Below are 13,577 nucleotides of genomic sequence, written 5' to 3'. Positions count from 1 at the left end.
TTGTCTGGTTGACCTATCCATTGCTGTAAGTGGAGTATTGAAGTCCCCTGCTATTAGCACATTCTTATCTATAAGCTTGTTTCTGTTTGTGATTAATTGTCTTATATATTTAGGTGGTCCCATATTCGGTGCGTAGACATTTATGATAGTTCTCCCTGATGGATGGACCTTGTAACTATTATGTAATGCTCTTCTTCATCTCTTGTTATTATCTTTAATTTAAAGTCCAATTTGTGTGATATAAGTATAGCTACTCTGGCCTTCTCTTGATTTCCAGTAGCATGATAGGTATTTCTCCATCTGCTTACTTTTAATCTGAAGGTATCTTCCAGTCTAAGATGAGTTTCTTNTATATTCTCCATCTTGTCTGTAGCCATAGTTTCTTTGATGTCTCTTATGTTTTTTTCAAGCCCAGCTATTAATTTTATGATTATTAATCTAAAATCTTGTTCATTTATGCTGCTCATATCTGTTTTGAGCAGTTCATTAGCTGTTAATTCTTCTGGGAGTTTCTTTAGGGGAGAGCTTTTCCGTTTCGTCATTTTAGTTAGTTTTCTGGCTCTTGTTACTTTTAAAGACCTGTTATGCTCTCTGCACCTGTGAGCGCTGCTGTATCCAGGAAGATTCTTGACTTTCCAGAGCCTATCCTTTCAGAGAGTGTTATTTGAATGGTATCTCTCTGTCTCTCTTGTTGAGACCTTGGTTATTTTGTTTGCCTACTCGTAGTGATATTTGGGCCTCTCCACCATGTGTACTTTGGCTTGATTCTTGAGGTAGCCCTGGATGGTGAAACAGACTGACAAACACACAGGGCGCAGGGGCACACAAATGCACAGACAAATCCGACTAACATGCAAACCGAGAGGGACAGCGAAAAAGTTAAGAGAATAGATGGAGGAGGGAGGGCGAATAATAGAAAATAAAAAAATACATAAAAAGTTCAAAAGGAAGAAAAGTAAAGGAAAAAAGAATACCAATGGACAAAGAACGGTTTATAGCAAATAACCGGATTTCCCAGTGATNTCCAATGAGTCAGGCGGGAGTTCTGCCTGGAGGTTGTAGGGAGGAGAGTGGTGGAGCTCCACCTTGCTTTTATAGGCCCGTAAACTTCCTGGGCCAGGGGCTCAGCCAAAGTTTGTTGTGCTTTTCAACCCAGGCCAGTCCCAGCCTCCAAATCCCAGGCCAAGCACCCCGCTGAAATTGCCTCAGGCGATCCCCTTGCACCCCACTCAGGGCAATTCCAAGCTTCCTGGCTAGCTCTGGGGGTGAAGCCAGAAGCCGCTGCTCCCTTCTCCTCCGGGTTGGGCTGGGGAGCCTGGGCGGGGCGGGGGCCCTTGTCTGCCGGCGCGCTGAGCCCGCTGGAGTGAGGAAATCGAGTTCCCTCTGTGTCTTGTCACCCAGAACACGAACTCGCGGTCAAATCTGCCATTTTTTAGCTCTTTGCCTTCCCTCTAGAGCTCCAGCCAGCTAGGAGCACGGACACCGGTGCCTGCGTGTGGCTACTCCAGGGGTCCAAGCCCACCAGGAGGGCAATGGCGGTAGGCGCGCAGCTTCTCCCGGTCAGCCAGTAGCCAGCACAAAGAAGCAAACCGCGAGCGCAGNGGGCGAGTTGGAGCATGGGAGGCCCTGGTGCGCAGGTATTTTGTGCGCAAGGTCTTTCTACGCCCCAAGCGGAGGTTTTTCTGTTTCGGACTCTCTTTTTCCCTCTCACTCCCCACAGAGGGGGGTGGCCCATCCCTCCGGTGTCCAATCCAGGCCCAATTTTATCTTCCCCAGTTTGCACTCACGTTAGAAGGCTTTCTCAGTGGAATCTGCATCCTTTTTCTCCCAATCTCTTGGGTTTGGTACGGTTTCCTATGGCTTCAGATCTTTTCCGTGTGATGCATGGGCACGAGTGCAGGTACGGAGCTCCCTACTTCTCAGCCATCTTGCCCCTCCCCCTGTGGTGTCATTTTCAAAGTGGTGGACTTCCAGTGATTCCTTTTTTTAAAAAATAAAGCAGCTTTATTCTGTTATCAAGTGTTTTTTTAAATACATTTGTAAAGTTGGTCAGTCATCACCACTATCTATTTCCAGAATGTTTTCATCACCCCAAGAAGAAATCCAGCATGGATTTGCCATCACCCTGTGGTACCTGACAACCATTAATCTACCTGCTATGTCTGTGCAGGTAGATTTGGCTGTTCTAGACATTTGCTATGAATGGAGCCGTACACTACATGGGCCTCTTTGACTCAGTGTGTTTTCAGGGTTCATCCATGTTGTAGCATGCAGCAGGACTTCATTCCTTTTTATTGCTGAATTCAGGTGGTTCTTAATGTCTTTTTACTTTAATGCACTTTTCTAAATTTTATCTGAATTTGTTTCTTTAATAGGCCAAAATGCTAATTTTTAAACACAAGACCTTGATTGGAACTGGAAGTCATTGCCTTGTAAATAGGCTGCAGTTTATTTTAGTGCTGGGTGGTATCAGCATCTCAACAGCTTGGTCATTGTGAGTGGAGGAAGGGGGAGGCCCTATGTCCAGGACTGTCTCCCTACTGTCCCCCATGAGAGCTCATCTCACCGCTGACCCCTTTCCAGGTGGAAGAGGCAGATGACTGGCTGCGCTATGGCAACCCCTGGGAGAAGGCCCGGCCTGAGTACATGCTTCCTGTGCACTTCTACGGGAGAGTGGAGCACACTCCTGAGGGCGTCAGGTGGCTGGACACGCAGGTATCCAACCCAGGCGTCCCAGGAAGTATGAGGTTGAGTGAGGTCGCTGTCACATTTCATTGCCACACTGCATGCCCTTTGGGAGTGGGAGGTGTGCTGTTTACCCAGATGACTTGTCTTGAGGTGACTGCCTGGGAAGTTTTGTTCTCACACACCCATTCTTACACATTTTCAGGGCTTCCCAGACTGTGGAAAACACTCAGTGTGAAGCCACAGTCTTTGCAGTTTGACAGGGGCTTGTGTTAGGTTCAGACCTGCAGTCATTGAATGACTAGCAGGACAGTGTTGTGACCTAGGTAGGGCATTGATCCCTGGAGGGACGTGGATAGTCCCCAGCATCTCTAGACAGCAGGTGCTTGATGCACACGTTCATCATAGTCACCACACACCACAGGCCTCAGTAGTGTCTCCTGGGTGCTACCCACCATTACTGAGCCATCAGAGCCCTGGGCATGTGGTGAGCTGGATGGATGTCCCGGCATGGGGCACAGGCGCTGATGAGAGGACCAAAGCAAGAGCATGGGGAGTCTAGTCCAGGCCCTGGATGGTGGACAGTGCACATCTGGGTGGTTTTAGGGGACTGAGGGAGGTAGCAGGAGCCTTCATGAGGGGGTAACAGGGGGTAACGGGGTAACTGTAATGAGCAAAGCTCAACCATCTAGATATGGGGAGATGAGCCCAGGAGACTGGGAAAGTTCCAAGCATGCAAAAGTGAGTCTTCCAGATTTTCTGCAGCATAAGTTTTAAGCAGTGCATAGGCTAGAGCTGGCTGGAGCCATGTTATGGAGGCCTAAAATGCCATAGGAAGTTGTATTTGATTCAAAAGAGGAGTGAATGGGATCAGTTATCTCATTGCATGTGCTTGTAAAAGATGAGCATGTCAGTATATGTAGGGAGGCATAGAAACCATTGGAGCATTTCTGTCAGCCTTGGAGGGCTGGCCATGGAGAAAGGAGGAGCCGTTAGAGGTGCTTTACAGGGCTTGTCACTGGCTTGGACAAGGGTCTAGGGGGCAGGGAAGCAGGGAACAGGGGTGAGGGGAGAGGGGAAGAGAAAAGTGATACTAAGGCTCTAGTGATGCTATCAATGTAGTCCTTTTGGCTGTCAGAGCAGATTTCATTTTGTAAAGCCACATAGTTGAACTCGTATGAGCCCCCATGAGCATGTCTGAGTGTGAGAAGCCTTATCAGAGGGTCTGAGGGCTGGAAGTGACCTTGAGGCTTGTGTGTGTCTTCCTGTGCTTGGCAAGAGTAAACCAGATACTTGTAGACAGACTGGAACCAGGGATGGCAGGAGGTGGCAGGTTCTGTGGGCAGTGAGCAGGCCCTGTGTTTTCTGTTGTGAGTGGAGTGTGGGCTGGCTTGGTTTCTCTGAGGGTTAGAGGTCAAATTTCCCAACAGGAGGAGCCTTCTGCAGGCATTGGGAAATAGAGGTCAGAAATAGAATTCATCTGTGGAAAAGTTGGTTGAGTCCTGAAACTATACAAGTACGGTCGAGTGAGAAGAGGAAGGGCGTGGAGGGCAGAGGACAAGGACACTGTAGGCATGGCTGCTAACAGAGTGCAAGAGAGTGCACTCTGGCTCTCTGGCTCAGTGGCCCCTTGATGATCTGAGTGGGAAGAACTCTTAAATCAATGCCAGTATGGAAGGAGAAGCTAGAGAAGACAGATGTGACCTCAGGAGTGTGGTCAGGGCCTTATTGCAGAGCCATCACAGGTAGTCTTAGTCCAGGATACCTGCAGGCTGGGCTGCATCTTGGCACAGGGCAGGTTGTAGGGATTTGGGGTACAAGGAGAAAAGCCAGAGGGCAAGCAGATTGGCCACCAGCAGAGAGCAGAACGCTGCTGCTGGGGTGAGAAGGCCTGGGACTGGGGACTGTGTCACTAGCTGACTAGATCTGACCATCTCTTGGCCAGGTGGTGCTGGCCATGCCATATGATACGCCTGTGCCGGGCTACAGGAACAACACCGTCAACACCATGAGGCTGTGGTCCGCCAAGGCACCCAACGACTTCAAGCTCCATGACTGTGCGTTCTGCCCCTCTTGTCTCTGTTGGGTGGCTTCTCCCAGGCTTGTCCCTTGAAGTTCTTGTCCTGTCTGCACTGTTACTACTGTGCAAAGCACAGGACTCCTTCTGTGGAGGGAAGAGGGCAGGGTCCTCAGAGCACCAGGGCTTCCCAGGGAGAGCCCACTAGCAAAGCCACTGCTTGTGGAACCCTGTGCCCTCAGGAAAGACCAAGGGTCCTAGGGCTCTGCAGGATGTTTCAGGGATACAGGTCAGGCCTGGAGCAGAGTGAAACCATGGCTACGGGGGCACCTTCTGTGCAGGAATGCCCCTCACACAGTTCAGGGAAGTGAGGGAGAAACTACAGGGAAAGGGCACATGGGGAGTCAAAGGAAGGCACACAGGTTCTGACCTCACTGTCTCTGCCCCTAGTTAATGTGGGCGGCTACATCGAGGCAGTCCTGGACAGGAACCTGGCCGAGAACATCTCCAGAGTCCTGTATCCAAATGATAATGTGAGTAGCTCACATGGTTAATTCTCTTCTTCTAGGAAAGTGTGCTAGGAGCTGGGGCTGTCTAGAAGGACCCGTTTGCTGGCCTCACATTCATCAGATGAGACCACATAAGTGGCTACCAGCAGCCCTGTGTGGTTCCTCAGAGTGAGGGCAGCATAGCATGCGTGACGAAGCCCCACAAGTCCAAATGTACCTGGTAGCATCTCCCCTTTGCCCTCTCCCTAAGAGAACACAGGAGGAGGTTCTTGGCCTCACCTCACACATTTATACTACTGTGTACCCGGCCGCCCCCAGGGCTGGCTCTGAGCTGACTCCATGCAAGGCTGTATGCAGGGCAGCATGTAGGGGCTGTGGGAATTTGTCAGACCTCACATCCAGCTGGTTTCTGCTCTTTTGGCATGCGATGCTGCTTCCCCAGGAGTTGGATGAGCTATTTCTTAAAATGGGAATAGCAGTCCCTACTTTTCAGTGATGCCTTGAGACATATGCCAGTCATGATTTAAAAATCTTTAAGTATGTGCCACCACCCACTAGATGAAGTCATAACTACAGTCACTGTTGTACTGAGTTTAATGTCTAGTGGCTTTGTTGTTGCTAGACAAAAGCTCTTGGAATTTGCCTTTCTTAGTGGGTTGTATGTGCTCTGAAAACAGAAATCAGAGTAATAGAAGCGCTTTAGTAGCAAAGGGAATTGGTTTTGAAAGGCTCACAACCAAACATACCCCATTCCTCCTTCCCTTGCCAAGATTTTAAGCAGATTCTAAAGCTTCAGGTGCAAGGCATTTTTAGGACACTGACACTTTGGAGCTTGTACTTCTGAGTGGCTCTGGCTGTTAAGGAACAAGTCCTGCATGCTTGGTGTCCTCACACAGGGCACTGTGACCCTTTGCTGGCTGCCTCCCTATCTGAAGATCACATGAAGGTCAGGCCATCTAGACCTTCTGCCTGTGCCCCTGAGCTACAGGTTACCTGACCTTGGGCCCTGGGATGGTGGCAAAGGTGTCAGCACCATGCTGACACTCAAGGACTCTTGTCCTCTCATGCATACATGCATCTCTGCAGTCCCTGGAGCAGGGCCCCCTGGCCTCGTGCCCTTGAGCCTTGGGGGTAGGGGGGTTCCTGAGGACCTCTGATGGCCCTGGTGGCTGTTGGTGCCAGTGCTGTCCCGTGTCTGCAGTTCTTCGAGGGGAAGGAACTGCGCCTGAAGCAGGAGTACTTTGTGGTGGCCGCCACCCTCCAGGACATCATTCGCCGCTTTAAGTCCTCCAAGTTTGGCTGCCGGGACCCAGTGAGAACCTGTTTCGAGACGTTCCCAGACAAGGTGGGTTTGTTGATGGGTCTTATGCAGAAGAATAAGATGTCCCCGGGCCTGATTTCTATCACAAGGTTGGGATGTGGGTGAAGAGGGGAGTAGATAGGACAGCAGCCCCCTTCATCCTTGTTTACTTGTTATCAGGGGCCAGGCCCCTTCCTCTCTGACCAGGGACACACTAGGTTTCCTTAGGAGCAGCAAGGGACACTAAAAGTTCCCGTGGGTAAAGCATGATGCATTTGGTGGTGTGGGTTCAGTGATTTTAAACAAAGCCAACATATCCTAGGTGAGAGGAACATTCTGCATCAGGAGGAACTGTGGAGCATGAGGAGAGCCTTGGTGGGTTCCAAGGGTGCTGCTGCAGAGCCAGCCCACAGGGTCTTCCTGACCTCTCCCCATGGCCCCTCTTGCCTGTTGTCCTCCCTGCTCTTTGGCTGGTTGTCAGGCTGGGTTCAGCACCTGTGCCATGATTTCAGCTCCCTGCTGTCGGTCCTATGGATGTCAGGGATGGGTAGCTGAGGACCCTCAATCTGCACACGCTGGCCACTGTGGCACCCATGCGGTCAGGGGGATTGAGGGAGATTGCCCTGTGTAATCTGCAGGTTGCCATCCAGCTGAATGACACCCACCCAGCCCTTGCCATCCCTGAGCTCATGCGGATACTGGTGGATGTGGAGAAAGTGGACTGGGACAAGGTAAGCACTGAGGATAAGGGTACAGGGCTGGGCACACGGGGTGGCTGTGTCCCTACACTGATGGCATATGGAGTGACACTGTCCCTGTCACAGCTGGGTATATAAGGTGATAGTGGTCCCTGTAGACCTGGGCACATGGGAGTGACAGTGTCCCCTCAACTTCTAGCTTGTCCCACAACAGTGGTGAGTACTGAGCTGTCCCTAGGATGCTGAGGAAGGCCTGCCCCTGTGGCCTGGGGAGTACAGAGGGACATTGTCCTTGAGAAGACAGGGCCATGGGGAAAAGGATGTTTCAGGGGCAGGTCTGGGGTTTCTCTCAAGGGACTAGGACACTGTAGGTGGGACAGTGGCACAGAGGTACAGAAAAGCAATTTTCTGGAAGACCAGAAAAAAATTGACACTTCTTAGAGCTTCTCACCTACATTTTCTCATCTTAGAATTGTGTCAAGAACCACAGAAGTATTAAGTGTAAAGAAACACATTGTTTACATTTTTTATAAGCTCTTCTGATTCAATTTATTTTGGTCTTGGATGCTTATATAGCAGGATTTTCTTGATCTAGTTTAAATCAACTATAATACTTTAGAACAGCTTTCACATCATTTTGTAGAACTTAGAGCCCCTCTCTGATTTGGGACGCACTCTTGGATGGGGCTGGGCAGTGCCCCCATGGTCCCATCTGCTCCTGGCCAGTGGAGGGAGGCCACATAGTTTCCCAGTGTTCCCAGCTGGATGTGAGATCAGTTTGGTGGAAATAAAGTAGAAAATTGTTTTGTGTTTTGTTTTGTTCACCAATAAAATATGGTTCACAGAAGAAAAGTGAGTGATGCCAGGTGATGAGGTAAGCATCACTCATTTTTACATGTGTGTGCTGTGTCAAGAAGTAGAATGTTCCTGGTTACTTCGGGAAAGCAAAGGGAATGGGGCTCACTTGTAGGTTTTGAGCAGGTTCTAGATAGGCCCCAATGGGCACAAACATGTTGCCCCTTTTAGGTGGGATCTGAACATTTACCTTTGATGGACTTTCCCCTTGCCTGAGCATCTGGTAGAAGAACGGATTGTTTCTAAATAAAACAGCTTGGAATGTTTTGGAATGTTGTAGGCCTGGGAAATCACAAAGAAGACTTGTGCATACACCAACCACACCGTGTTACCTGAGGCCTTGGAGCGCTGGCCTGTGTCCATGTTTGAGAAGCTCCTGCCGCGGCACCTGGAGATCATCTACGCCATCAATCAGAGGCACCTGGATGTAAGCAGTGGGGATATGAGGGTAGCGTGGGGGATGCTGTCCCCAAGATGACCACCTCTCCTGTTGTGATCAGGGGTGGGGGTGGTGGGCTATACCTGAACCCAGAAGAGGTGGAGGGCCCTCCTGTCCTCTACGTGGAATTCTCTGGCCTGGGACACGTGTCTTACTTCTTACGTAGAAGGGCCGTCTATCCAGCAGAGGGCTTTGGGTCCAGGGGCTATCACTTGGCATATACCTTGTCCCCACACCTAGACCCCTGCTATGTATGTGGGAGTCATGGATTCAGGTCTTTATAAAATGTTCCCATTTCCGTGTGGGGCTCAGATGTCAGAGTCTGTTCCTGAAATGCCAGATGCCTCGGTCCTGAGACATCATAGCAGCATTTGGGTGATTTGGAAACAAAGCAGCATTTGTCTTTCCTCCATTACCCATAGAGAGGAAAGTGCTACAAGGAAAGGGGAACTTAGAATCCAGGTGTACTTGTTCAGTTTTCTAACCGTTTGGTGTAGAGTAGCTGTTCCCAATTGGTTAGACATTGGCTAAACCTTGCGTAGGCCAACAGGGCAGCACTCTCGTCTTTTCCTTCTAAGTTACCTGGGACATCTTAGCACCACGGTCCTCCTGTCTGCCTCCCGCAGAACAGCTCTGCTGAGTCCTCTGACTGGCTGGGCCTTCCCCTGGGCTGTGGCGGTGTGAAGGAACTTCCTTTTACGGCTGGGACTCTCAGAGGTGCATCCAGGGAGCTTGAATGCACATCTGGGGTGCAGCAACCCTGGGATTTTCTTGGAGGAGGTGGAACCTCCCGTGGGGGCCCCTGGGCTTCCTGCTCACCACCTGCTCACCACCTGCTCACCTCCTGCTCTCTGTCTTGGCTATAGCATGTGGCTGCCCTGTTCCCTGGGGATGTGGACCGTCTGCGGAGGATGTCTGTGATTGAGGAAGGGGACTGCAAGCGGATCAACATGGCCCACCTGTGTGTGATTGGGTCCCACGCTGTCAACGGTGTGGCGAGGATCCACTCAGAAATCGTGAAGCAGTCAGTGTGAGTGGGACTGGCATTTGCCCTGACCTGGGTGTACCTTCTTCTGGACCCCAGACTCGCCTCTGGGCACTGTTGGCAGCCCAGAGTGCCTGGGCCATGTTGCCCAGGCTCCACACTTGCTCTCCTGTACTCACAGGCACTGACCAAACCAGCCAGGGCATGTTATTCAGTGGCTGAGGACACCAAGCTCCCTGACTCAGTGGGCAATGTTAGGCCATTGAGCCTTCGAATTGTCACCAGTGCCGCCTCCTCTTTTCTGTGTCCTTTGTCTGTCCATGCAGAGGCTCTCTCTTGGAGCCATCTGCTGCTTTCCAAGTACCAGGAGTGCCCCACTTAGGACGAGTGTCCTGGGCCTGGATAGCATGGAGGTTAGGGCAGGAGTCAGGGCTGGTCAGCAAGAGGAAGGAGGAATTCTTTTTTTTTTTTAAATGTTTTATTTATTTCTAGGAGAGAGAGAGAGACGGCGTGAGCAGGGGAGGGTCAGAGAGAGAGGGAGTCACAGACTGAAACAGGCTCCAGGCTCTGAGCTGGCAGTCAGCACAGAGCCCGACGCGGGGCTCGAACCCACGAACCGCGGGATCATGACCTAAACGAAAGTTGGACGCTTAACCGACTAAGCCACCCAGGCGCCCCGAGGAAGGAGGAATTCTTAAGTTAGATCTCCCAGCGCTTTCCCTCCCTCTTTTGGTGGGACATGATCTTGGAACTTCTTCCCTTCCTCCTTGACCCAGATGTGTGTAGGGCACCTCCCTGAGCACCAGGTACACCCGAAACCAGGTCTATCTGTGTGGAGGCTTCTCTGTGCCTGGTACTGGCCCAAGGGCTTCATGTATTATAGTCTTTAAATCCCCACAGCCAGCCTCTTAGAGAGGTATGTCCCCATTTTACAGATGAGGAAACTAAACCCTGGTTCTTAAGCTCTATTATAGTTCATACCCTCTTCAATGTCACAGTCACTGTGGAAGATGGCCAGGGTCTACTACCTGTGTGGTTATTGCTATGTGACTAAATATGCAGTGCTTTGAAAAGCCTGTGCTCTATGCTTACTGTGCTCTGTGCTCCTTAGAAAACAACAGAAAAACTGAGCTTAGTGATTTTCCAGGGGGATTTCTGAATGTTCTCTTGCTCACCTTGTTCATTGTGACATTTGTCTGTTTTCTGTGTTTTAGCTTTAAGGATTTTTATGAGCTGGAGCCAGAGAAGTTCCAGAATAAGACAAACGGGATCACACCCCGACGGTGGCTGATGCTGTGTAACCCGGGGCTGGCTGACACCATCGTAGAGGTAAGACCAGCTGCCTTTGAGTCTCTGGGGGCTGTGGGCACAGTGAGCACCTCAGCTGCTTCCCAAGGCCCTCAGGCCCATTGCCAGTGGTGCCGAGTGGGCAGTGATAGCTCCCTTGTGTGTTGACCAGTGACGGCTCCTGGCCAGGACCCCAGGTGGGGTCCAGCTGCTACCCAGATGTGGGAGTGCTAGGCTGGACTGGGCAGTCAGTCAGTGGCCACAGAGGCTTGTGCAGGAGTTCAGAAGTGAGGTCCTGGGCTTCAGGAGGGGCTGGGGTGGGACCACCGGGCTAAGTTGCAGCCACAGGCCCACTGAGGAGATTTTATGAGGCAGAGATGGAGTGGTTACTGATTGTTCATGTGCTTGTACACACCAGGTGTTGTACTAGCCTTGAGAATGCAGCAGGTGGCTGTAGGGTGGTACCCAGTGAGGGTCTGTGGTGGGGACATTGCCTGCTTGGGCTGCATGTGTCAGGGAAGGCATCCCTGGAAAAGGTAGAGCAGACAGATCCAAATGGCTAACAGGAGGGAGTAAGGAGCAGTGAATCTCTGTTCTAAAGCCCTGTGGTGGAAGAGCATGGCCCATCCAGGAGCTAGAAGGCCAGTAGGGCTCAGTGCCTGCTGAGTGGGCAGAGGGAGGACAGGCCTTGGAAGTGGCCAAGGCATTTGTAAGCCAGGAGTTTTCCTCTTGGTCCTACATTAGCAGCAGGGAGAGTTAGCAGGGGTACTTGATGAGAGGTGCATTTGGACCAACTACTCTGCTGTAGTGCAGAGTTCAGGGCCAGGAAGTGACTGGAAGATGCTCCATTATTGCACAATCTTGGCAGGTTCAGAGCCTTGGCGGATGGATGGGGGACAGGGCTCAGGCCATGAGGAGCCGCTGGGCCATGGTTGGCCCCCCAGGTTTGGGGCCTGTCTGTGAAGGGGACAAGGGAGGCTCGTGGGATTGTTGTGGACGTTTGAGCTTGCCCAGATTGGGATGTACTCATCGGGAGCAAGCCCAGGGACTGAGAGGGAGGATGTGGTGGGGCTGCCCTTGGTGGTTGAGGGCACAGTGTGGGAGTATTTCCCCAGAGCTGGAGTGTGAGAGAGAAGCAAGCCTGGGGCCAAGACAGAGCAGATCTGGGGAGGAAAGCAGAGGTGGGGATGACAAAATGGAGGACAGGTCCCACAACAGGCAGAAAGCATGTGTCCCTTTATGATTCTCCAGAAAATCGGGGAGGGTTTCCTGACTGACCTGAGCCAACTGAAGAAGCTGCTACCATTGGTCAACGATGAGGCACTCATCAGGGACGTGGCCAAGGTCAAGCAGGTAGGCCCAGCATGGGGCGGCATTCCTGTGTGTTCTGGGTGTCTGGCCCAATGGCCGCCAAGTCCATCCATCCCACGTAGCCTTCAGGTCATACAGCAGGTAGGCAGGCGAGTGTAGACCCCAGAGGAGCCTGGGCATGCCGTGGCCCCAAGTTCTGCAGGAAGAGCTTATTCCCGGGAGATGCTCCAAAAGTCTGTCTGGTCCTGGCATCTATGCACAGTGTGTGCTGATTGGCTGCATGAGAGCCTCTCGCCAGGGCAGCCAGCCTCATAGCCAGACAGGCCAGGGCCACTGGAGCCCTTCAAACCCAACAGGTGGCAGTCTTGACGGAGAACATGGTCCATTGTAAGCCTGCCTCTGCTGGGCTGCCGCATGGTCTTCGGGCCCAGAAATAGTCCTTCATCCTGAGTCTCCTTCCCTTAATGTCCCCATGTGTTTCCTTTATACCACACTCACGACTCCCTTTTATTCTGCTTTTCTTATCCTTCTGCTTCTGTGCAGGTTTGCCTTTTGGTCTAGTTTCCTGTTCATTTCTGCCACTCTTGGAGTGTGCCCACCTTCACCACCTCACTCCCCCACCCTCCTTCATCAGGTCTCCACCCTCAGCTATGGCCTCTGAGAAGTCCCCATCTTGCTGTGTGGTTGGCTGAGGGACAGAGGTGTCCCCTTGGCCCTGAGTGGAAACCTGGAGCCTAGTCAGACCTTGTGGTCTCATGGGGTTTGACTGTCTTTGTCCTTTCTCCCCAGGAAAACAAGCTGAAGTTCTCTGCATTCCTGGAGAAGGAATACAAGGTGAAAATCAACCCCTCCTCCATGTTTGACGTGCACGTGAAGCGGATCCACGAGTACAAGCGGCAGCTGCTGAACTGCCTGCACATCATCACCCTGTACAACCGTGAGTGTCCCCGGGGGCCGCAGGGCCCTGGCTGCAGCCCTGCACAGGCCCTCCGTGACATCACAGAACTCAAAGGCTGGGCTATATGTTTAGTTTAGTTTTAAGTTCATATTTAGTTGTTATTCATTAGACTTGTCTTATTTGGAAAGATTTTACTTATTAGAGACATTTAAAGTGCACTTACAAAAATGAAATAGTGCGTATTATATATGTACCTTAAATTGTTCAAGCAGCATTCAATTATGAGAGCAAACATGAATCAAAGACCCCCAAAAGTAAATATGAATATTTTCTAGGTTTATAAATGTAACAAAGCCTTAAGAAAAACTTAGATTAAAAATTTTTTTAATGTTTATTTTTGAGAGAGAGAGAGAGACAGAATGTGAGCAGGGGAGGGGCAGAGAGAGAGAGAGATGGAGACACAGAATCCGAAGCAGGCTCTAGGCTCTCAGTTGTCAGTACAGAGCTGTGAGATCATACCTGAGCCGAAGTTGGATGCTCAATCAACTGAGCCACCAGGTGTCCCAGAAAAAGTTAGATTTAAAAATTTTGTA

At 51.0% G+C, this 13,577-nt stretch overlaps 1 protein-coding gene across 1 annotated transcript in view; it reads left to right on the top strand.

Annotated features, from left to right (window-relative positions):
* PYGB (glycogen phosphorylase B) overlaps nt 1-13,577 on the top strand; it is a 62,340-nt gene that overhangs the window by 37,008 nt on the left and 11,755 nt on the right. Inside the window, exons 5-14 of the mRNA XM_077760154.1 lie at nt 2,584-2,715; nt 4,631-4,742; nt 5,153-5,235; nt 6,413-6,556; nt 7,150-7,242; nt 8,345-8,491; nt 9,370-9,533; nt 10,703-10,817; nt 12,027-12,128; nt 12,876-13,023. Coding sequence (XP_077616280.1) covers nt 2,584-2,715; nt 4,631-4,742; nt 5,153-5,235; nt 6,413-6,556; nt 7,150-7,242; nt 8,345-8,491; nt 9,370-9,533; nt 10,703-10,817; nt 12,027-12,128; nt 12,876-13,023 — 1,240 coding nt within the window. The remainder of the gene's footprint in view (nt 1-2,583; nt 2,716-4,630; nt 4,743-5,152; nt 5,236-6,412; nt 6,557-7,149; nt 7,243-8,344; nt 8,492-9,369; nt 9,534-10,702; nt 10,818-12,026; nt 12,129-12,875; nt 13,024-13,577) is intronic.

This window comes from Crocuta crocuta, unplaced genomic scaffold (genome assembly GCF_008692635.1).
Source record: "Crocuta crocuta isolate KB4526 unplaced genomic scaffold, BGI_CrCroc_1.0 scaffold23, whole genome shotgun sequence".
In the NCBI taxonomy this organism is placed as follows: domain Eukaryota; kingdom Metazoa; phylum Chordata; class Mammalia; order Carnivora; family Hyaenidae; genus Crocuta; species Crocuta crocuta.
This window is presented reverse-complemented; position numbering and strand designations above follow the sequence as displayed.